The 21,712-nt window shown below is 44.0% G+C and overlaps 4 protein-coding genes across 14 annotated transcripts; 1 reads left to right on the forward strand and 3 right to left on the reverse strand.

Annotated features, from left to right (window-relative positions):
- Window positions 1-1,783: 1,783 nt before the first annotated feature.
- On the forward strand, window positions 1,784-8,955 carry LOC5505668 (sulfite oxidase). 11 transcript variants are annotated; one of them, XM_048723607.1, is made up of 7 exons: window positions 1,784-1,928; window positions 2,555-2,681; window positions 2,918-3,008; window positions 4,217-4,426; window positions 4,844-5,048; window positions 6,471-7,324; window positions 8,070-8,955. In XM_048723607.1, the coding sequence occupies exons 4-7, from the start codon at window positions 4,253-4,255 to the stop codon at window positions 8,493-8,495; spliced, it is 1,659 nt and encodes a 552-aa protein (XP_048579564.1). In that variant the 5' UTR covers window positions 1,784-1,928; window positions 2,555-2,681; window positions 2,918-3,008; window positions 4,217-4,252; the 3' UTR covers window positions 8,496-8,955. The 11 variants fall into 11 exon arrangements, with proteins under 11 accessions (XP_048579564.1, XP_048579565.1, XP_032229907.1 ...); XM_048723608.1 differs by lacking the exon at window positions 2,555-2,681 and adding an exon at window positions 2,731-2,796; XM_048723610.1 differs by lacking the exons at window positions 1,784-1,928; window positions 2,555-2,681 and adding exons at window positions 1,953-2,381; window positions 2,731-2,796.
- Window positions 8,956-9,170: 215 nt separating this feature from the next.
- LOC125556736 (atrial natriuretic peptide receptor 1-like) lies at window positions 9,171-19,178 on the reverse strand. The gene is given in 17 exon segments (XM_048723613.1): window positions 9,171-9,377; window positions 10,089-10,187; window positions 10,365-10,614; window positions 10,966-11,089; window positions 11,393-11,459; window positions 11,462-11,532; window positions 11,895-12,067; window positions 15,178-15,330; window positions 15,675-15,836; window positions 16,173-16,349; window positions 16,565-16,642; window positions 16,714-16,917; window positions 17,235-17,336; window positions 17,502-17,582; window positions 17,834-18,065; window positions 18,432-18,567; window positions 19,045-19,178. Coding segments are annotated over 7 exon segments (867 nt in total). The 5' UTR covers window positions 12,044-12,067; window positions 15,178-15,330; window positions 15,675-15,836; window positions 16,173-16,349; window positions 16,565-16,642; window positions 16,714-16,917; window positions 17,235-17,336; window positions 17,502-17,582; window positions 17,834-18,065; window positions 18,432-18,567; window positions 19,045-19,178; the 3' UTR covers window positions 9,171-9,270.
- On the reverse strand, window positions 15,158-17,780 carry LOC125556712 (atrial natriuretic peptide receptor 2-like). Its single transcript, XM_048724422.1, has 6 exons — window positions 17,702-17,780; window positions 16,811-16,917; window positions 16,565-16,642; window positions 16,173-16,349; window positions 15,665-15,836; window positions 15,158-15,330 (listed from the first exon to the last, which is right to left on the reverse strand). Exons 1-6 carry the CDS (start codon window positions 17,778-17,780, stop codon window positions 15,158-15,160), a joined length of 786 nt encoding a protein of 261 aa, XP_048580379.1.
- LOC116613502 (atrial natriuretic peptide receptor 3-like) lies at window positions 17,887-21,581 on the reverse strand. The gene is given in 7 exon segments (XM_048724423.1): window positions 17,887-18,065; window positions 18,432-18,567; window positions 19,045-19,089; window positions 19,091-19,247; window positions 19,340-19,451; window positions 19,898-20,146; window positions 20,703-21,581. Coding segments are annotated over 6 exon segments (840 nt in total). The 5' UTR covers window positions 20,109-20,146; window positions 20,703-21,581.
- Between the last annotated feature and the right edge of the window lie 131 nt (window positions 21,582-21,712).

Consider the following 21,712-nt stretch of genomic DNA (forward strand, 5'->3'; position numbering starts at 1 on the left):
CCAAAAAGTGGACCTAATTCTTCCGGGGGGAGGGAGGGAATGGTAAAAATCTGACCATCCCCGAAAGAACAAAAAGACAGTTTTTTATGCTCTTGCAGTATCTCCACGGGACGTTTATTGTCGGATTTGGCTACGTACCAGAGTGATCTAGGTTATGCTTTATAGTTTTTTCTACAAATAGCACGCTCATTGGAAACCGAAAGTGAACCTTCGGCCACGAATCATCTGCTATGATTTTTTCCATATGGAACATTTTGATAGCTGAAAACATCAATTTTTATTTCTAAACAAAACTTTTGGCTGAGTTATGCTGCATACTGGCTGATTATTTATTTATCACTGTTTTCAGTAAACACATGAAATTGCTTTTTAAATCATGCTACAACACACTTCTCCCCAATAATTTGCAATTTACTCGGGTTAGGCGTGAGAATAGCAGCAAAGATGGCAAGGGAAAGAAGGCTGTTTACCACATTATCAACAGCGTTAAGATCAGGAAAAGTCTTTTTGGTCTTACTATAATTTTGATTGGCAAAAACTCCCTCGCACATTTTTTCAAGGCAAGCTTTTTTAAGTAGAGTAGCTTTCTTGCAAACTTAAAAGAATTTTCAAATACGAATGGAACTTGGACCAAAGATCTTAGCGCTTACCAGTAAGAAGACTGAAGCAATTCGAGATCCTTCCATTTATGATTCTCTGTATTTTCTGCGGAATGGAAACTGCCACCGCAATCTTATTTTTAACTAAAAACCCTTCTTAGCACTAATAGCTGTAACCAATTTTAGAAGTTGATTGTGTAGACGTTCTCGACCATGTTAAAAGTTCACGTGCTCTTGGAAATGCGCACGTTATATATTCTCTATACTTCTTAGCTCAGGGCGGGGGTGGGGGAAGGTCTTTGGTTGTCATGTGGCTTTCTGTTTTCTGGTCTAAAAGAGCCTGGGGCGAGCGCACGGGAGACCTGTGACTGTCTAAAACGTTAGGGTCTGGGCCGGTTTTTAAGATGTCGTTAGCATCGTTAATTGGTTAGCGAAATCGTTAATGGTATAACTAGAAGACTACAGAAAAGTTGTAGAAAAACTAGTTGGTCTACCGTAGGCGTGGTGTTTGGCTGAGTTCAAACGTCGAATTATCCATGAGCCGTATTCAATGCAAATGCATGCAAATAATAAACTTAGTGGCTATATGCCCGACAGACGGGAAAGGTCCCCGATAGACTAAATGCCCGAGCGCTGTAATTGAGTATTTATGCTGCAAAAGCGTTGAAATAAACGATCGATTATTAAACGATTATTGTTATTATTATCATCATCATCATCATCATCATTATTATTATTGTTGTTGTTCTAAAATCTCAGACCCGTACCCAGGATTTTTCTTTGGGGCGAGGGGGGGGGGGGGGGGGGGGGGGGGAGGGGGCTAAATCCGAAAAAATGGACCTAGTTTTTTCCCTGGGGGCTGACGGCTAACCACCCCCGAAAGAACAAAAAGGGATTTTTTTTATGCCTTTGCAGTATAATACTGCAAGGGCTTAAAAAAGTCCCTTTGATACTCCACAGGAAGTTCATTGTCGGATTTGGCGACATACCAGATAGAGTGATCTAGCTCATGCTTTATAGTTTTGTCTACAGAATACCACGTCTATTAATAACCGAAAGTGGACCTTCGGCCGTTGTGCACCCCCCCCCCCCCCCCCCCCCCCCCCACCCTGGGTACGGGCCTGCACAGGGCCTTGTTTGAAGCTTTTTTTTAGAGCAGTGGAGCATCAATAATATATGCGAAAACAAAAGAACCTTTGATCGACCGTGCATCACTCCCAGGCAGGACTCGGTCAAAGGTCGAAATTTTCTTGACAATTACAAGTAGGAGAAAACGATTATTGACTTCATCTAGGAAAAAGCAAGCAAATGCCGAAATAGGAATATTTGGTAGCTATAAATCCATTCGTTTCGTTGATTATCAACACGTGTTTGTGTTTTAGCGTGACAAAAAAAACACATGCCGTTTTGAGATACAAATGGCGGATTTTGCCATTTCCAAAACAGTGAACAAGCGAAACCACCTACAAATTTCAGACGGAAAAAGAAATGCTCTAATGAATTTTCACATACATTCTTTTTACTCCCTTGCGGAGAAGTCTTTTCGATATGCATATCTAAACCCGTGCAATAAAGGGCTTGAAAGAGAATCTTAATGCTTAAATTTAAAGTAGTCTATACTACTTTAGGTGTTAACTGTTCGGCGTTTCGGCACTGCCGCCTTCATCAGTAGGATACATGTTTTTACCAGGGTGATCTTATTAGTTTACCGCAGTATCAAAGAACAAGGCTGTTCTACGCCCGTTTGCATGGTTTGCCGCGTGTGACCTCTTGCTGCTCTTGGTCAGTCAATGTCTCAAATTATAGAAGATCACTTTAGATTATCAGAGCCGTGCAGGTCTTCACAATAATGATTCAGCAAATATTTTAAAAGATTGGTAAAAAAAAGTAGCATAACCCTCTTTTGCAATGACCAATTCGTTTCAAGCGCTAGCTCATTCATCTTTCCATATAAGGGGGACGCCTGGCGAGATGTTTGGCCTCGTTATAAATTTATCCGGCCAGTCAACTCCAATCAGATCTAGAAAGGGCTCCAGTCTTTTTGCTAGAACAGCCGTACAACGCAAGAATTACAACTAACAAGTAATGTATTGAAATATCATGCACTGATGTATTTCTATCCTGGTTCCAGAGCCTCGAACGTCTCTCTGGTTAGTGGCCAGCGAGCTTGCTAGACGTTCAAGGCTTCAGAACCAGGGTAATGTATTTTCGACTATTTCCTGGCATTTTATGCTTGGTTCTATGAATTTTCTTTTCTTATACTGATTTAAAGTCAGCCTCTTTCTCGGTCAGTAAATTTATATTGGAAATTCTTCTAGGTAACACTATTGCGACGTTGCCCCAATGATCATTTACGAAAGTTCTGGATTATAAACTAAGGTCAAGGAAGTAAAAGGCGTAAAGCGAAATGTACGTGACAACGTCCAATTATTATTCTAATTCTCGAATTTTTTCGCTTATGAATATTTGACACTTATGTGTCACTATGAGATGCAGGAGCCGATCGTTTGTAGTTTTTTTAGAATTATTTACACATCGAGCTCATTTGTTTATAGGCCTTCACTCTCTTTATCAAGGTAAAAAAACAACTATATTTTACATATTTCTTATATCTGTTAAAACTCGATTTTATTAAATAGATTATTTGGGGATGGTTACCAACTAAATATTAACAGAACAAATGAGCGAAAGGGGTAGCAGACCTAAATGATTGTTTTCAAACACGCGGTGGCTTTCCGATTGAAGTTTCCGATCTGATGCGAGATGTCGCATATATTACTTTTATAACCAATTGAGCTTGAGTTCAGATCAAATTATTGATTCTGGATTTTTTTTACATAACATATCATGAATCTTGTCTAAATGCAAAGATCGAAAAGTAATCACGAATGTCGTAATCACGAATGTCGCGTTATATCACTTATTTATGATGGACACATTAATAGAACGTCCGCCCAGAGAATTCACCAAATTCTAAAAACATACCGAGGTTGAGAAAGCAGATATTGTTTTAGTGTTGCGTCCTAGCCCGAATGTCAGGCATTTTTGAAAAATAAAATCTTCTGAAAGTTCTAGATGCGTTCCAATATACTCTTAAAAATAAAAACCTTTTTATTAGAACGTCCAGCCTGAGATTTCACCAAACTTTAAGAACATGCTAAGAACATGCGAGCAAAACGAGTGCAGTGACATATCGCTTATACAATCGCGAAAATGCGACTCTCAAAATCGCGCAAATTTCAAGTTTTATTTAAAAAGGAGACCTCGTTATTAAAGACTATATGTATAGGCTGAAATGAGAAAATTTCTTATATATTCTGTAGAATACAACATGTTTTATAACGACACCCTGTTAAAGAGGACAGAGGTCATGAGTCATGTTCTAACCCGCTGGCCTGAGTGTCAGGCCCTTTTATGGCCTTTTATCATTCCTATGAAGTATTTATACCTTAGAAGAGGGTCATTTATTTTTCCTCTCCAAGTTTGAAAGTCGCCTGACACTCAAGCTTATATACTTTGACGTAAGTGTAGGGCCTCTGGAGAAGAATCAACGTTAGTAACCAGATTTGTATAATATTCATATTCCAGCATTTGATCATTTCTCTGTGCTTTTGAAGGAACGAGTGCACTTGATCGAGTGACCAGGAGAAGCCATGTTTGCACGCGTTAGGTCACGTGGTCTGCGTACACAGGTGTCGAATGTCAGAAGCAAGCACGGCAGAGCCTTCAGTAATGGCGAGCAGCGGTATTCCAGGAGATTTGTGCTGACAACCGTTGTGACTGGATCCCTGTGTGGTGGTTGGGTTTTCAACACCCTAAAAGACCGTGTAATTATACCATACCAAATAACCACACCACACTACGCCTAAATGTTTATTATTGTATCAGGTGCGGACCCAGTTCCAAGCATTATTACCTAACACGATACACCTCTTTTTCTCAAAATTTTTCTCTCATTTCTATTTTTGCGTACTGCAGCTTTTTGAAGCCCGTGTTTTGAAGTAGAGTAATTGGTGCGCGCACCCCCCCCCCCCCCCCATTGGCGGCCAAAAAGTGGATCATTTCTTATTAAGGAATCTTCAAATACGATTTTTCCATATGGTGCCTATGACTGCGCATCTCCAACCTCCCTCGGCCAATCCTGGGAACGCGCATGTATAGAGATTTTCTTTACATAATGAATGTGGGAAGGTAGCCCTCTTCTAAGGTTAATATTACTATCCATTCATTTCCACTCATAACAGTACCGCACCATCGACATCAAGAGAGAATTCCATGTGCACGCTAGGGACTCCTCCTCGCCAAGCCGAACCTTCTCGCTGAGTGAAGTGGCCAGGCACACTGATTCAAGGAACGGCGTATGGACTACTTACGAGGATGGTGTCTACGACTTGACCGACTTCATTGAGCAGCACCCGGGCGGCAAGAGGATGATCATGCTTGCTGCAGGTGAGGAGATTTGTGATGTCCATCATGATGGTGATAATAGGCCATTCCAGCTATAAAGGCCTGGCTAAACATTCAAACATGTTTGTCAAACATTGAATCGAACTCACGTGCGAGCATGTTTTGGGAGGTTGCTAAACACAAAAACATTTTCATAAAACATGTACGCGCGCACTTTTTATGAATACACGAGAGATAAAAGTGGCGCCCATGAGAATTTCAAGGTGTGCGATTGGATAAAGCACGAACGCGTGCAATGTTTCTCACCATGGGAACTTACCTCAACTGCCGGCATGCTGGGCGCGCATTCTGGTAGTTGAGGTAGGTTTTTATGGTTATGCGCGCGCAAACGTATAGCTGGAATGGGCTATAAAGATGCGGATAATCTTAAAGGGGCAGTATGACGAGGTTCTTAGTATATGTCCTCCAGCGCGGAAATGTAAAGATCGAGCGTTCAACTATCAGGTTCCAAACGCTCCAAGTAAAATATCGAGTTGAAGTATGTTTTGTTTAAACCTGATACATCAAAAACTGGAAATCGACTCTGCCAAATTTTCGTCTTTAATAAGACTTCTTCAGGGCAGAGTCTGCCCATTATTCAGTTGGAATCGAACGATTGAACGCTGTGATGTCACTTGTCCCCAAAATCAAGCTATGGGATGGGATGCCTCGCTCTGAGTCGCAAAAAAATCACAGCATGCACAGAGAGTGGGGTGAGGATTTAGCCAGAGAATTCAGCGCAATACGATTTACTTAATGAAAGTACCCCAAATTAGATAGGCTAGAGGTCTGTCGTGCTGAAACGTTGAATAAGCAAGCTAAAAAGTGGAAGGAGAGAGCCCTAAAACAGAAAGACTAAAACCAAGTAACAACTGTCTTGACTTTGTGAATTACCCAAAACAAGTTGCACGATGGAGAGTTAAGAATACGATCTTACGAGCTCAGAAGAACGATGGGAACCCAAATAATGTATATCTCAGTTGTGTGACACCATAGCTCAAGCAATGGGCGCCGATTTTCGAAAGTTTTATACGGGCTTTATTGTCACTTTTTACAACTTTGCTGTTGGGGTTTTGAGCTAATTTTCACCAAGAGTATATCAAACGATGCTCTTTCTAATGAATGTAGCGAGAAGGCGTAATATTGTTATTGTTTCCAACTAATATTTGAAGACAAATTATGAAAAAATATATCTAAATAGCCACATAAAAAAAACGGTATTCTTTATTGACCAAATTCTATCGGAAATGTCACAAACGCTTCTCCAAATTCACTTGGCGCTTTTACTAAGATGACAAACTGGCGCCTGACAGAGGCATTTTCATCAATTAGCGGTAATGACCATCGTCATCAATAACTATCATTGCTATCATCAAAGCTATATGATACTAATTATCATTTATTTCTATCATTATTGTTATCAAGGGTCAAGGCTGGACCCGTACTGGAATATCCACGACTTTCACAAAAGGGAGGACATTGTGAAGATCCTTTCAGAGTTTCGCATAGGAAGCTTGATGAAGGAGGAAATAAAAGCAAGCACCCTGCTTAACCTCGACGACCCTTACTCCACGGACCCCAAGCGGCATCCTGCGCTTACAGTGTTTTGCAACAAGCCCTTCTTAGCGGAACCCCCTCTTGGACTACTCGGACACAGTCTTATCACCCCTACTGAAGTGTTTTATATTAGGAACCATATGCCGGTGCCGTTGATAAACAAAGATGGGTATAAACTTGAAATTTCGGCCAAAGGCGTAAGCACGAAGCTAACGTTTGAAGACCTCATACAGTTCAAGAAGCGTATAGTTGTAGCGACCTTACAGTGCGCTGGTAATCGCTGCAACGAGATGGCTGCTGTTAACAGGGAGGACTTTGTGGACGTGGGGGGTGGCCCTGCTACTATATCCACTGCGCAGTGGGGAGGGGTGTTGCTTAGAGACGTTCTTGAGAGCGTTGGTATAACTGACAGTGTTGTCGAGCGAGAGGGTTACAAGCACGTCCGCTTGGAGGGTCTTGATCAAGATCTGTCTGGCACAAAGTACGAAGTGTCTATCCCCATCCACATTGCCATGTCACCCACAGGTGATGTCATGCTGGCCTATGAGATGAATGGTAAAGAGCTCCCCCGGGACCATGGGTATCCTGTGCGGTGTTTGGTCCCGGGGGTTGCGGGGGCAAGAAGTGTTAAGTGGCTTGGGAGAGTAAGTTTAAGTAAACAGAAAAGTCAAAGCATGTGGCAACAAACGGCGTACAAGGGAGTGCCTCCATGTGCAAACCAGGTACTACCCCTCCCCCTCCAGGGAGTGCCTTTATATGCAAACCAGGTACTACCCTTCCCCCTCCAGGGAGTGCCTTTATATGCAAACCAGGTACTACCCCTCCCCCTCCAGGGAGTGCCTTTATATGCAAACCAGGTACTACCCCTCCCCCTCCAGGGAGTACCTTCATGTGCAAACCAGGTACTACCCCTCCCCCTCCAGGGAGTGCCTTTATATGCAAACCAGGTATTACCCCTCCCCCTCCAGGGAGTGCCTCCATGTGCAAACCAGGTACTACCCCTCCCTCTCCAGGGAGTGCCTCCATATGCAAATCAGGTACTACCCCTCCCCCTCCAGGGAGTGCCTCCATATGCAAACCAGGTACTACCCCTCCCCCTCCAGGGAGTGCCTCCATATGCAAACCAGGTATTACCCCTCCCTCTCCAGGGAGTGCCTCCATATGCAAACCAGGTACTACCCCTCCCCCTCCAGGGAGTGCCTCCATATGCAAACCAGGTACTACCCCTCCCCCTCCAGGGAGTGCCTTCATATGCAAACCAGGTACTACCCCTCCCCCTCCAGGAAGTGCCTTCATATGCAAACCAGGTACTACCCCTCCGCCAGCCCCCCATAAGGGGTGTCTCCTTGCGCAAACCAGGTATTACCCCTCTCCCTTAGGGAGTTTCTTCATACAAAAAATGTATAACCGAATCCCCAAGTTCCGTTTGTGTCAAATGAACGAGATAGTGCTTGCTTTTTTTCCCAGAAAACTGTGGATCTACAGGCAGCAGAAGATATCAACGAGCTACCAGTAACATCCGTCATATGCCATCCAGAGGAAGGGGAAACACTTCTCCGAGAGGAGGAGGAAGTCACTATCAGTGGCTACGCCTGGAGTGGTGGAGGGCGTGGCATCGTTAGAGTGGACGTCTCCCTGGATGGGGGTAAGACGTGGAACACCGCCTCCCTGGACGGGGTCAAGCAGCCCTATGGGAAGGCCTGGGCGTGGTCACTGTGGGAGTTGACTGCCCCCCTCCCGGCACACGGCGACCGCATGGAGATCATCTGTAAGGCTGTGGACAGTTCTTTTAACGTGCAGCCGGACACAGTAGCACCGATATATAACTATAGGGGATATCTATGCAATGCATGGCATAGGGTCAATGTCACACTAGGAGAAAAACCCTTGTGACCCCACCTGGTCTTGAAAATAGACATTATTGGTATTTAGAAAGCATACATTATACCTTTTTCGGGTATTAGCGGTTCTCTCAATATTTTAAGACAAAGAAAATGACATAAAAGCAGAACATGACAAAAGGCGAAAAAACAGTTTGAAGTGAATTTCGAGGACACTTTCTGGTTTCTCATGAGGAAAGAGAACGCCTGAATTGACGTATCCAAAATAGGATTTTAAAGAATATAAATAACACTCAACACAAGCCACAACGGCAACGAACTTTCAAGTTTTTTTTATTATTTTACAAGTGATTGCAAGCATGGGAATACATGAGTACTTTTTATTCTTCAACGCTTTTTTTAGCCTTATTCCCATCGTTAGAAGGAAGATTCAGACAGAAATAATAAGATTTCCATATTATGTTTGCTAGTTTCCAAGGAAATATTAAAATACTGTATGGTCTCTCTTGTGATGAGGCGGTAGCCATACCCTACACACTGATCATTACCTTTTTCTGGGTGTGGGGGTGGGGGTAGGATGGAAAGTGTGTCCCCATTCCCGCAAGTCCCAAGTCCAAATATATTCAATAGAAGCCGCACTCCCCCCCCCCCACCCCCAAGCTAACGAGCCTGAGTGCTTTACCTACAAACTAACCACTAAGAAATTAAACGATCTTTTCTTTGCTTATTTGTAAACTATTATCGAACTCGTTTATAATTAAGCGCTTAGCATAAAGGCACTTTTTCATCACGTTCTCCTAGTTGCCTACTAACTTGCGTAGAATACATCAAGGGTCTGAACACGAGGTCCCGTCGTGGCCGCCATAGCATGTGGGAGGGGCTTCTTGTAACCCTCCTTCCCGATCAACCAGTATGTCTTCCAGTATCCGCGTCCCTAAACAAGCACGAATAACCAAACCCTATTAGCATCCACAAACACATCTTTTTTGTCATCACACAAAGTAGTTAATAGTGTGTAGCTTTTCTAACTGTTCAGCGGCGTAGCCAGGATTTTTAACAGGAGGTGGCCCAAAAGCGACCTTCAAGGCATTTTCTCCTGTATTTTAGATAGTGCCTCATACATTTCTGTATTTTTGGCTGCTAGAAGGGGGGCGGCCCCCTAGCCCCCCCCCCCTGGCTACGCCCCTGCTGTTCGATTATTAAGCTTGAATTTAATGCATTTTTATTGCTTTTACTTGAAATGAGGATATGAAAGCTTCGATCCCCTTCCCCTTGCGACTCTAAAACAAATGAATAGGCGCCACGGGCGCTAAAACAGCCATTAACGGAAAGATTGTAAGTTTTCGAAGATATACCCGCCGATGTCCTTAAGAACCCTGTAGCAGTTCTCGCTCACGTGGGTCTTGAACGCTGTGACAAAATTTATTTGTTACCTTTCAATACCATAAATTTGTTATTGAAAAGACAAAGAGTTAGGTGAAAAGTGCATGCCAGTACAATATGTTTACCTTGACCAGTACAATATGTTAACCTTGCCCAGTAAAATATGTTTACCTTGACCAGTACAATATATTTACCTTGACCAATACAATAAGTTTACTGTGGCCAGTACATTATGTTTACCTTGGCCAAGTACAATGTTTACCTTGGCCAGTTGTTTCCATGCGAGATGCCACGTTTACTGTGTCACCAAACAGGCAAAACCTTGGCATGTGTATCCCGACTACCGCAGCAACACACGGACCTAAGCAAGATTGAACCGTTGAATTAATACACACGGGAGCAACACGAAAACAGCAAAAGCAAAACAACAGCAAAAGTGGAGCAATCAGTACACACGGCAGCGACAGACGGACATAAGCAAGAGTGAAGCATTAATGCAATTAATGTACACGGCAGCAACATGTCTTGTTTGACTCACCGCTGTGCAAACCGACTCGTAGCTGGAGCTTCATTTGTGGTCGATGGTGGACCTTGAAGTGGGTCATAAGGCTGAGGATATCGAGAGCCATCGTCGCGATCTCTCCTGCGTGGCGGATGCATATGCCATTCCTCACAGGTAGGCCAGACACCACGAGCAGGCAGTCGCCGATAGACTCCACCTTATACACGTCGTGGTTGGCCAGGATCTTGTCCAGAGCAATGTACAGGTCATTCAAAAGAGTTACGATCTGAAAGGCAAGATCATTCAGCAGGTAACCTGGAAGGCTAAGATAGGAATATGTCATCCAGGAGGAAGTTATCTTACTGTCATAAGAGTTTAGCAGGTATTTAGCAGATTAAAGGCTAAGATAGGAATAAGTGATATCATAAGATAGGAATAGGTCATTGAGGATAGGAAGGGGTGAGATCTAAAAGACAAGGGCAGATCTTTAGCAGGCCGATATTGGGTAAGGGGGGGGGAGCATGATACAGAAACATCAATAAAATATTGCGGACACAGCCACGCCCTGAAAGGGATGTGCGAGGCGGCAGGCCAGGGCAGGGCATAGCAAAGGTGAAAGGGGTTGTGGATGTCTCACCTCCATGGGTGTGCTGTCCGAGGCAAGGTCCATAAAAGCGACAACGTCACTGAAGTAGATAGTAACCTCATCAAATAGCTCTGGGACGACGGACTTTCCACGCTTCAACTGGTCTGCCACGGAGCTGAAGTGCGAGAGAAATATATGACATAGTTGGCTGCAAGGATAACTTTCACTGTTAATAGGCTCCCATCCTATGAGATCCTATCAGATGCCTTAAAATGCAAACTGCCGTCAACAGTAGCCCTGAATTAGATACTAGTTCTTGCGGGCTAAATGTGGTACTGGTAATTAAAGGAATGGTAGTTAACAGCATTGGATCGAAACGACAATGGAACGATCAGCCAAACCACATGATAAGCACGTTACCTATTTCCTAGAATATATTCAAACAAATCCAGACATATGCAAGATGAGTGTTTCTTACTCTGGTAACATTTTGTACAGCAGAGTATCTGTCTTCTTCTTTTCCTCCATAAGTTGCTGAGTTCGACCTCCACCAGTTCCTCGAGGTTATCCGCATGACGCTCAATCAGCGTGATCATGTTATCTATGATGTTCACATCCCTGAATAAGCAAAAAAGAGTTATGGGAAGACGTCATGCTTGAAAAGGAGTGGAAGTTAAGTAAAGATACGAGAGGAAATTGGGGAATAGGGGAGAAATTGGGTGTGATACAAAGAAGCCAGTATCTGTCGTCTGTGATCCAGTGTGCTCATGTTATGGATGATGATTATGGAGATCTAGATAATGAGGCATAAAAGATGTAGATAATGATGATGATGATTGTGGTGTTGGTAGTAGTGATAATGATGACGACTACGACGACGACGACGACGGAGGCGGCGGTGACGACGACGGGTGACAACAGAGGGTGACAGCGGCGGCGGTGGCGGCGGCGACGACGACGATGATGATGATGTGATGTACCTGCCTATGACCTTCTTCAGCCTGTCTAGAATCTTGCTAAAGTGTGGCCGCTTGTCCGGGTCCTCGTCCCAGAAGTGCTGCATCAGAGTGTGGATCTCCTGTTTGCGAGCCTCGAGGGGTACCACAGGTCTCATGCGGGGGGTCCCCATGCGCTGTCACCCGCTGAACGACATCTGTACACCACGTGACAATAGACAAAATGGGGTTAGGAATAGTTGTTTTCACATGCTGAAAACAACTTATAAGATAAGGCTGGGTTAGGTTAGGGTTTAAGATCAAGGTTTAAACGAAGCCAATGGACTTAAGAGGATTAGACAAAAGCGGGTTAGGGTAGGGCAATAGTAAGCCCTTTAACATGCTGAACAACAAGGATTAGACAAAAGCTAGTTAGGGTTGAACTTAGGGTAGGTGTTAGCGCTAAAAATAACATCTGTATGCCACGTTAGATAGGCTGCGGTTCGAAAAAGTGTCTTTTCTGTATAGTCGTGTTTTCGAAAAGCTCAAAGCGTCACTTGAGACGACATATCATGCTGATATTTTAATGCCGTAGTACCGTAATAATATGGATCAAGATGGCGACAAGCCATCAGCGGTCCGTCATGGCGGCAGGACGTCCTTTTCCCAGCTCCGACGTATTTTTCGTCTTTTTGCTTGTAATTGTACATTTATCACCGCCAATTGGCCTAAATGTGGACAAGCAGTGTCAAGTACCGTACTGGGGCTCTGTCAGGACTTTTAATGTTTGCCGTGCGCGTTACTTCAAAGGGAGAGTCTCTTACTACAACTGCTCAACTTCGCCTTCATTCAACCTGTGCGAGCTGCGGATCACAAGGAGCGACAACGTTGAGTCGAACCATGGCTTTCCTGGGCATTCTCTCTCGGTGTTCTACCAAAATGCCAGGAGTCTGAAAGCCATTACTAGGGACACAGAAGGTAACGAGGCATTGGAGTGCAAATTGAATCGCCTACAGGACATAGTTTACTCCGCCGACTACGACCTCGTGGCGATTAGTGAAACTTGGTTAAACTCAAGCATTCTGGACATGGAGATTCTACCCCATGGCAATGATATATTTTGCAAGGACAGAGAAACGCGTGAAGGCGGGGGAGTGCTGCTTGCCGCTAAATCCAGCATAGCCGTTAACCCGCTATCCCTTCCCGGATAGCCGTTAACCCACTATCCCTTCCCGCATAGCCGTTAACCCACTATCCCTTCCCGGATAGCCGTTAACCCGCTATCCCTTCCCGCATAGCCGTTAACCCGCTATCCCTTCCCGGATAGCCGTTAACCCGCTATCCCTTCCCGCATAGCCGTTAACCCGCTATCCCTTCCCGCATAGCCGTTAACCCACTATCCCTTCCCGCATAGCCGTTAACCCACTATCCCTTCCCGGATAGCCGTTAACCCGCTATCCCTTCCCGCATAGCCGTTAACCCACTATCCCTTCCCGCATAGCCGTTAACCCACTATCCCTTCCCGGATAGCCGTTAACCCGCTATCCCTTCCCGGATAGCTGTTAACCCGCTATCCCTTCCCGGATAGCCGTTAACCCACTATCCCTTCCCGGATAGCCGTTAACCCGCTATCCCTTCCCGGATAGCCGTTAACCCGCTATCCCTTCCCGGATAGCCGTTAACCCACTATCCCTTCCCGGATAGCCGTTAACCCACTATCCCTTCCCGCATAGCCGTTAACCCGCTATCCCTTCCCGGATAGCCGTTAACCCGCTATCCCTTCCCGCATAGCCGTTAACCCACTATCCCTTCCCGGATAGCCGTTAACCCACTATCCCTTCCCGGAGCTGTTGCAGCGGTTGATGTGAAACTGTCATCCAATAAGTTACTTCTGGTAGCAGTGTGCTACCGCGTTCCAGACGACGATTTCCTCGTCCCATTCACGTCATTAACAGGTTTGACGGGATCGAGAAAATACGCTGAGGTGCTTATTGTTGGCGATTTCAATTTCCCCAAGATTCATTGGGTTGAAGGATCTGGTTTTGTTAACAGTGACGTTGGAATTGAATGCGAGTTCGCCAATATTCTATCTAATGCATTTCTCTACCAGCTAGTCGAAGCTCCCACGCGGAAAGAAAATATTCTAGATCTAGTTCTAGTTAGCGATATAAATCTAGTGGATTCGGTTTTTGTGGAGGGAAACAATTGTTTACCGTCCGATCACAAATGCATCTATTTTGATTTTCGCTGTTCCGCCAAGATAATAAATTCACCATCCAGATCTGTTTATGATTTTTAAAACGCTGACTTTGCGTCCCTTAGGAACCATCTATAAACAAACTGTTCTGCTATAGAATGGGACTCTCATAATGTGAACAATTCCCTCAGGTCTTGGAAGAGTGCGACGACGACGACGGTGCCACACTGGAAAGGGTAACATTTGTCCGCGACCTTGGCGTCCAAGTGTCACAGGACCTCTCCTGGGGTGAACACACCCATAACGTCATCTCAAAAGCAAACAGGATGCTCGGCTTCCTCCGGCGGCACTGCTCAAACGGTCTCCCCCTCGATTTACAAAAGACGCTGTATGTCTCCCTTGTAAGATCGCACCTCACCTATGCTAGCCAGGTGTGGGCGCCAAGCCAGTTGGGGTCTCTCTACTGATGAGATCGCTAGAGAGAGTGCAGAGGAGAGCTACGCGCTACATGTTTCAAGGACTCGAACTGGACTATAAGCAGCGCCTTCTTAACCTCCTCCCTCTGTGCTATTTCCTTGAATACCTTGATCTGCTTTTCCTCTATCAATGTATCAAAGGCGAGATACACATAGACATCTCCAGTATCATCCAAGTTTCAAACTCTAGCACTCGTCGAGGTTCAACAGGATTAGACATTCGCTTGATCGCTTCGCGAACCTCTACCTTCCGCGAATCGTATTTTGTACGTGTTTGCCCTGCCTGGAATGCCCTCCCCCTGCAAATTAGATCGTCTGAGCGGACCTCCCTCTTCAAGTCCCGCCTGAAGTCACTACTGGCAACGCGCCTATCCGAAGTCTTCCACCCTGACGACATCCGGACATGGCGCATCTTATGTCCTATTTGTAGGCAGTGCAACATTGATCCAGTTTGTCGCTGTTAAGTTAGAGTGTTGTTTTTATTTATGTAATGTTGACTATACTGCTGACCAACGGAGGCTGAGCCTGTAAGGGACCTCGAGTCCTGTTCTTTGCCTCCTACGGCCGTCATTACCGTGAATGCAATAAATAAAATAAAAATAAATAGCAAACGCTGCATCAGAAATCGCATATGTTCAACACAAGCTAGATGTACCGTTAGGAGTGAGGTCCTTAAACATGCAGTAGGGAGAACCTCTGGTGGCGATTTCCTGGAAGATGATCCCATAGCTGTACACATCCCCTTTCTGGGAACCTGCTATGTCAAGTTTGCCGTCGTGGATGCGCTCCGGTGCCGCCCACAGCATGTCTGATGGAAACAACAATGTGTCAATCAATTTGACCCAGCAAAGGCTTCAGTGTTACAAACAAACAATCAAACAGAGAGTAAAGCAAACAAGTAAGCAAGCAAGGAGAAAAAAACAAGTAAGCAAGCAAGTATACAAACAAATAAATTAAGCAAGCAAACAAAAAAACAAGCAAACAAGTAAACAAGCAAGCCAGCAAAGCCAACAAACAAACAAAGTAAGCAAGTAAGTATGTCAATCAATTTCACGTTGCCCGTTACTTGGATTCGAGTAAGTTCTTTTTTAATGAAAGAAGACTGGAAACTGTGCATTCCGGCTACCAAGATGACCGCTCACCAGCTCTTACCGTTGTACTCCTCTTCCTCTGTGGTAATCTTTCCAAGCTAGACCGCAATTCACCCAAGCCCCAGTCTCCTATCTTGCATACCCAGCGCGAATCGATCAGGCAATTGGAAGACTTGAGACGACCGTGGACTTGTACTGGGCTACTTTGGAGTACCGTCATACCCTGATGTTCAAAACATATTCCTTTGAGCATTTATCAAGGGACATTAACTTTGCATTTAAAACAAGAAAAGAGAAAGGAAGTTTTTCTGTGGGGATTGTAAATAAGGAAGACTAAGGGAAGTATAGAGTTTTTTGTAAGCTAGAGCTAGAATACGTAAGTGGGGCTGTGATTCGACAGTTTATAGAATAAAAGAGCACGTGACTGTTGGGCTGTGATTTAAAAGGGGGAGGAGGCTAGAAGACGTGACTGTTGGGCTATGATTGGACAAGAGAACATGGGAGTGGGGTTGTGATTTGACACATTTGGGACAAATTATAAGGATTTGCTAGAGCTCACCGTAGCGACGTCTCTGATTAGCGAGAGAATAAAAATCTCTTTCAGTTTGAAGTCCTCGTTTTTCAGGAGCAGTTGCAGACTGCCGCGCTTGAGGTACTTTGAGATGATGAGGATTTGCGGGGATTCGAGGCAAATGCCGATAAAAAGGTTGATATTCTCGTGCCGTAACTCTCGCGCCTGATAATAATGAGCATTTCTTATTATGACTGTGGTCTTTTTCATCACCATTATCATCAGCTCGAACAGGGGCGTAGCCAGGGGGGGCAGGGCCCCTCCTCCGCCAAAAATAAGTAGATTTATGAGACATTAAAATACAGGAGAAAATACTTAATATGGGCCTTTTTGCCTGCCCCCCCTCCTGTTAAAAATCCTGGCCACGCCCCCTGTCGTACCTGTTTGACTTCGATTAGAATTTTCCTGGAGATTCTTATTTCCTTCTTCCGCATTATCTTAACGGCCACCATTTCTGCCTGTATACAAAAAGGTTTTAGAACAGCACACGAAAAAGAAAAGCAAAACAGCTATATGCATTAGTATATACCTTGTACAAAGCTATGGACGTGTACTGTGACGAGTAGACCGGCTCATGACTCCAATGAGCTGAAGACTGCGTGTCTTCTGATTTTTCGCCGACTGACTTGAGAGTTCCCTGCGACTAAAGACTTCCTCGACTGGCTGTCACCTGTGACTTGAGCGACCGTAGGGATTTTACCGATCGAACGCTCTTCATCCTCTCTTGGGATGCCTAAAAGGATTTCATAACATCGATATAAGTATGCGCAGAAAACACATTCGCGAACCCCATCACCTCCGTCCATATATTTTAAGATGAATATTTTTGACGACTCAGCAAAGGCAAGTGCAACGTGAGAATATCCTTAGCGGATTACAGTATATATTTATACTTTCAGTAACCAATATTTATGTTTCTGTAAGATCCTTTTTCCTGGAAAACACTTGTACTTGGAAAAGCGGCTTAACATAAAACTTAAGTTGTCTTCTTCTCGAAACATCAGAAGGCAGACCCGACAGATGCCTATCCCAGTTTTTTTTATCACTTACAGGAAGCGAATGCAGTGACGGTGGTTCTCTCGGAATATGATGTCTTCTTCCTTCACTTTCCATGATTGGTTCTGAGCAAGATCGAGCTCAAACGAGAGTTTCCTAAAATTTGAATGACGATTACTCAACATACTCGCTTTAAATCATAGAATAACTAACAAATTGTAAATCAGTAAAAGAGTTGGATGCTTTCCATCCTCTCTTGCGCTCGTTCTTTCCCCATCGCCTTTCCCTGCCCCCCCTCCCCCCCCCGAAATGAAGGTTTACCTGTAAACAAAAATGAAAACCAGTGTCACGAAAAGAATCCGGCGATTGTACAGCAGGCGATGATTATGTAGGTTGCGTAATCTAGAAACATAATACCATGTTATTAGATGCAATCTTTCAAAATCATGTAGTTGCTGTAATTTGAGCTGGGAACGGTCGACTGCAGTCACCCAAGTCCTTGTTGTGTTGATCGGGCTTACTGTGGTTGGTAAAGATTTGTGACAGCTCTTCACAGCCCTCTCGGCTTACCACAGGAATCCCGAACAGAACTCGTGACATTTCTAGGGATCGATCTCAGTTTAAATCAAATGACTTAAAGGGCAGTGCCTCACCTCCGCCTGTTTCCTCGCAGAATTCCCCCCGCCATCCACACTCCGGGGAGTCCTTAGGAGGAGTCGTGACCCTCCCCTGGCCATACGATGGTGACCCCTGCCCGTATAGTGAGGTTGTCGTTATAGCGAGTGTAGTAGGCGATATCCTCAAAGCGGTCGTTTATCAGGGTTTGGATTGTGTAGTCTGGATCACGATCACCCTTGTTGTCGATGTAAACTGTTCCCGCAACTTCTGAAAAGACAAGTATATAAACTATGTGATATGAAGCTCCATTTGACACCTTCAAGTTGTCGGAAAGTTTTCTAATTCAAATATATTCAAAAGTAAAATGAGTTTCGTTCTATACTTGGGTCTCGATGTGCACACCAAGTAAGGAAAGCACCGTTGCACTTGCACATTAGATTATTTCATTTTACACTCGTTCTTCTGCAAAACTTTTTGCAAGCTTGTATGCAGAAAGGTTTTTTTTGCAAAGTTTGATTAGGAATTACATTATGTAAGGACAGCTTTTATATAAAAGTTGAAACGAGGTTAGGTAGAAACATGTCTTGTCACTAAAGTAAACGCAATGGATATTGTTTGGAAATGTGACATTACCTTCAAAAACCCTGTTGTACATTTTCTGGGCGATTTTCAGTCCATCCCGTTTCCCGATTCCCTCGTTTAACGTGTCATTTAAGGCGAGGGCGTAGAGATACACAGCGTCATACATAGTCCCAGCATATGCCTCTATCTAGACGGTAAAGAAAAAGAGTGTCAATACCCGTAAAAAAGGACTGTTTATTGAACACACTCTAAAGAAACAAATAATATAACTTTGACCAAGAAAGTGACATATGCACTATATTTGTCATCAACTCCTTCATACATCAAACCCATGTCTACCTCCGTTAGAACCTTACTTATTAACCTAAATTATTAACCATATCGTTAATATCGCTTTTGAAAGACTTATCCATATGTTATCAACGCCTTAATCAGGCGCGTACACCGGAGGTGTGAAGGGTGAGCGCACCCCCCCTCCCCTCCCCCTTGGCGACCAAAAAGTGGGTCATTTCTTATTAAGGAATCTTCAAATCTTATGCTTTGTCCTTATGATACCTATGCGCACGCCCCCCCCCCCCCCCTAAGCCAATCCTGGGTATGCGCCTGTTACTATAAATATATTACCCCACCACACACCTGAGCTCACCATGACCGGGTTTATTACCTTACTGTTATCGTCAATATCGCTTTTAAAGGGATACTCCTTCAAGTCGCAGGCGTACTCTGTTTAGAAAGGACTTTACTTTCACTCCACTCTTCTGGTAGGTGCCGAATTTCTGTTCGATATTGAGGACTCCCTCAGACGCTCTCTTGGCGTCATCATCTCGGCCGTCGTTACCCATCCATGTGTTATTCCCGATGTATGATCTACAAACGTCATGATGGTGTTTACGTCATGTGATACGTCATGTGTCAATTATTGCCATGGTCACGTGTCAGTGTGGTGGTTTATGTCTCACCTTTTGGGGAGATGCACGGTGATAAATGCATTCTTGCCGTTCAGAAGACCAAAATCCAGGAAGTTTAGCATGATGTAACGGATATCACCACCGGAACAGAGCAGAATGAAAACTAGGGGAAAAGTCATAAAGGACAACCACATTGCACTGTACTGTCAAGTACAATATTTCAAATTGATTTCATCCTCTTGGCCATTGATACTATCCATTTGGTGATTTATATTATCCCCTTGGCTATTGATATTATCCCCTTCGCGATTGATGTTATCGGCCTTGGCTATTGATATTATTCCCTTGGCTATTGATATTATCCCCTTGGCTATTGATGTTATCCCCTTGGCTATTTATATTACCCCCTTGGCTAATGATATTATCCCCTTCGCGATTGATGTTATCGGCCTTGGCTATTGATGTTATCTCCTTCGCGATTGATGTTATCGGCCTTGGCTATTGATGTTATCCCCTTGGCTATTGATATTATCCCCTTGGCTATTTATATTATCCCCTTGGCTATTGATGTTATCCCCTTGGCTATTGATACTATCCATCCCCTCTTACTCTTTGCTCTGCTCGCTGCTAGCTTTATCTGGTCTGCCTGTCGTTCGATGCGATTTTCTAGGACATGTAATTTTCCCGGAATGAAGCTGTGAAAGTGCGCAACAAAGATGCCTTTCTTGGACAACTCGATCTTAACAAGATTAGCGGCGATCTGCCAAATATCGTCCGTGGACGCAATAATTGCCACTCGTTTCCAGTTGAAGCATTCCATGAGCTGTTAGAGAAGCTTTTCCATCTTGGTGTACGGACCTACACGTGGTAAATTGATATAGAGTACATTGGAAAAATAAATAACAAATCTCAAGAAAACGTAAAAAGTTAAAACAAGTCACATTGAAGTCAGATTTAAAATATACAAATATGTAAAATAATAATAATAAACACACAAAACATTTTTATTTTCAAAAACAATACCAATTGATCATGCTATCGCTCAAAGCCATACAAAACTACATAGGTAAACTGACACATTATACTGTCTTTGAATTGTCTAACAAAATTGTCTAACAGAATTGAAAAGGAAATCCTTGATGGGAGCAGAATGGCACACAGAAACTTGTTGTCCTCTTTTTTAGAACCATGAATGCAAGAAAAACGTCTTGAATATGACAATTTAAAATTTTGAGCTAATTGCTAAAATCCCACCCGGTTCCAGTAAAAAAAATTAATTAAGCTGATCTAAAACATATTATGTCAGTAACTTCAACCTCCCCAAAATGGTGTTCCATATATTTGTGTTGAATATATCAAATGGTGTGCTATATATTTGTGTTGAATATCAAATGGGCTGTTTGTCTTTACTAACCTACAGTTCTGGCGAATGTCGGGAAGGTATTTCTGTTGGACAAGTGTCCAGACATACAACCCCAGGAGATGACTGGAAGGTTCCATTCACCGGCAAGAAGGCTTATATACTCGCAGACGTGGTTACAACCTCCGCCTATAAACGCATCCACATTCTTCTTCTCGGCCGCCCAGAAGTTCATGACTAGAGGGAGAGCGGTGACCGAGGAGCAGTTCGTGTTGCCGAACTTGAACTGAAGTTCATGATTAGGGAGAAGGTTCGTGTCGTTATTGATGTCCTCAACTGCGATGGGTATCGCAGCGGCTGTAGTTCGTCCAACATCCCACTCGCCTGTCATTGGCGCTAGCGCGGCGATCGTGATTATTTGTTTGGTAGCTTGGACATGGGTGAAAACGGCGAAGAGCAGCAAAACTTTAAACTCTGTAGCCTTCATTTTGCTTGCCGAGGGGTATTTTCCAGTCTGCACAAAACAAGCGTGTCGGTAAAAACTTCAAAGGGCCGCTGACGTTCGGTAACACATGGTAACACATGTGACGTTAATGGGAGGAAGATTATGGTTGGACGAGCCTTGAGTTCTAATGGTAACACATATGACGTTGATGGAAGAGTTTGATTGGGCGAGCCCCTTACTTCCTTGAAATCACGTGCGCATTCCATGACAAGTCAAGCATTTTGTAATTCTTTTAGAAAGCGCAAGGAGTGGAGAGGATTAGGTGCGTAAATGAATGTCGTCAACCACTTCTTTTTTATTGCTCACATTTAGAATTACAACGCTCTATTTGCAAGCGGCTTCCAAATAACGGACCATGTCTGATAATGTATTGACGATATTCGTTTGAAAAAATCCCAGATCCAGAATTAGCCGATGGTAATGGGTGATTTGTGCAGGGACGGGGAGGGGTAGAGCGACCCCCCCCTTCCCCCGCTATTTTTGGCGGAAGTTGTTTTTGTTTCTTCAACGAAGTTGAGTGCGTGCGCACTTTTTCCAGACAAGCTTGAGAGCTTACTGT

This window comes from Nematostella vectensis, chromosome 2, assembly GCF_932526225.1.
Source record: "Nematostella vectensis chromosome 2, jaNemVect1.1, whole genome shotgun sequence".
NCBI lineage: Eukaryota > Metazoa > Cnidaria > Anthozoa > Actiniaria > Edwardsiidae > Nematostella > Nematostella vectensis.

Bases quoted from the DNA above. Each gene is read 5' to 3' on its own strand.
- LOC125556712 (XM_048724422.1), bottom strand. From the start codon at position 17,780: ATGTCACGAGTTCTGTTCGGGATTCCTGTGGTAAGCCGAGAGGGCTGT. The intron at 15,837-16,172 runs GTGAGCTCTAGC...TTTGAACATCAG, and splicing joins TAATCAGAGACGTCGCTACG to GGTATGACGGTACTCCAAAG. The intron at 15,331-15,664 runs GTGAGCGGTCAT...TGTTTCCATCAG, and splicing joins GAGTACAACGGTAAGAGCTG to ACATGCTGTGGGCGGCACCG.
- LOC5505668 (XM_048723607.1), top strand. From the start codon at position 4,253: ATGTTTGCACGCGTTAGGTCACGTGGTCTGCGTACACAGGTGTCGAAT. The intron at 4,427-4,843 runs GTAATTATACCA...CACTCATAACAG, and splicing joins TCAACACCCTAAAAGACCGT to TACCGCACCATCGACATCAA. The intron at 7,325-8,069 runs GTACTACCCCTC...TTTTTTTCCCAG, and splicing joins TGCCTCCATGTGCAAACCAG to AAAACTGTGGATCTACAGGC.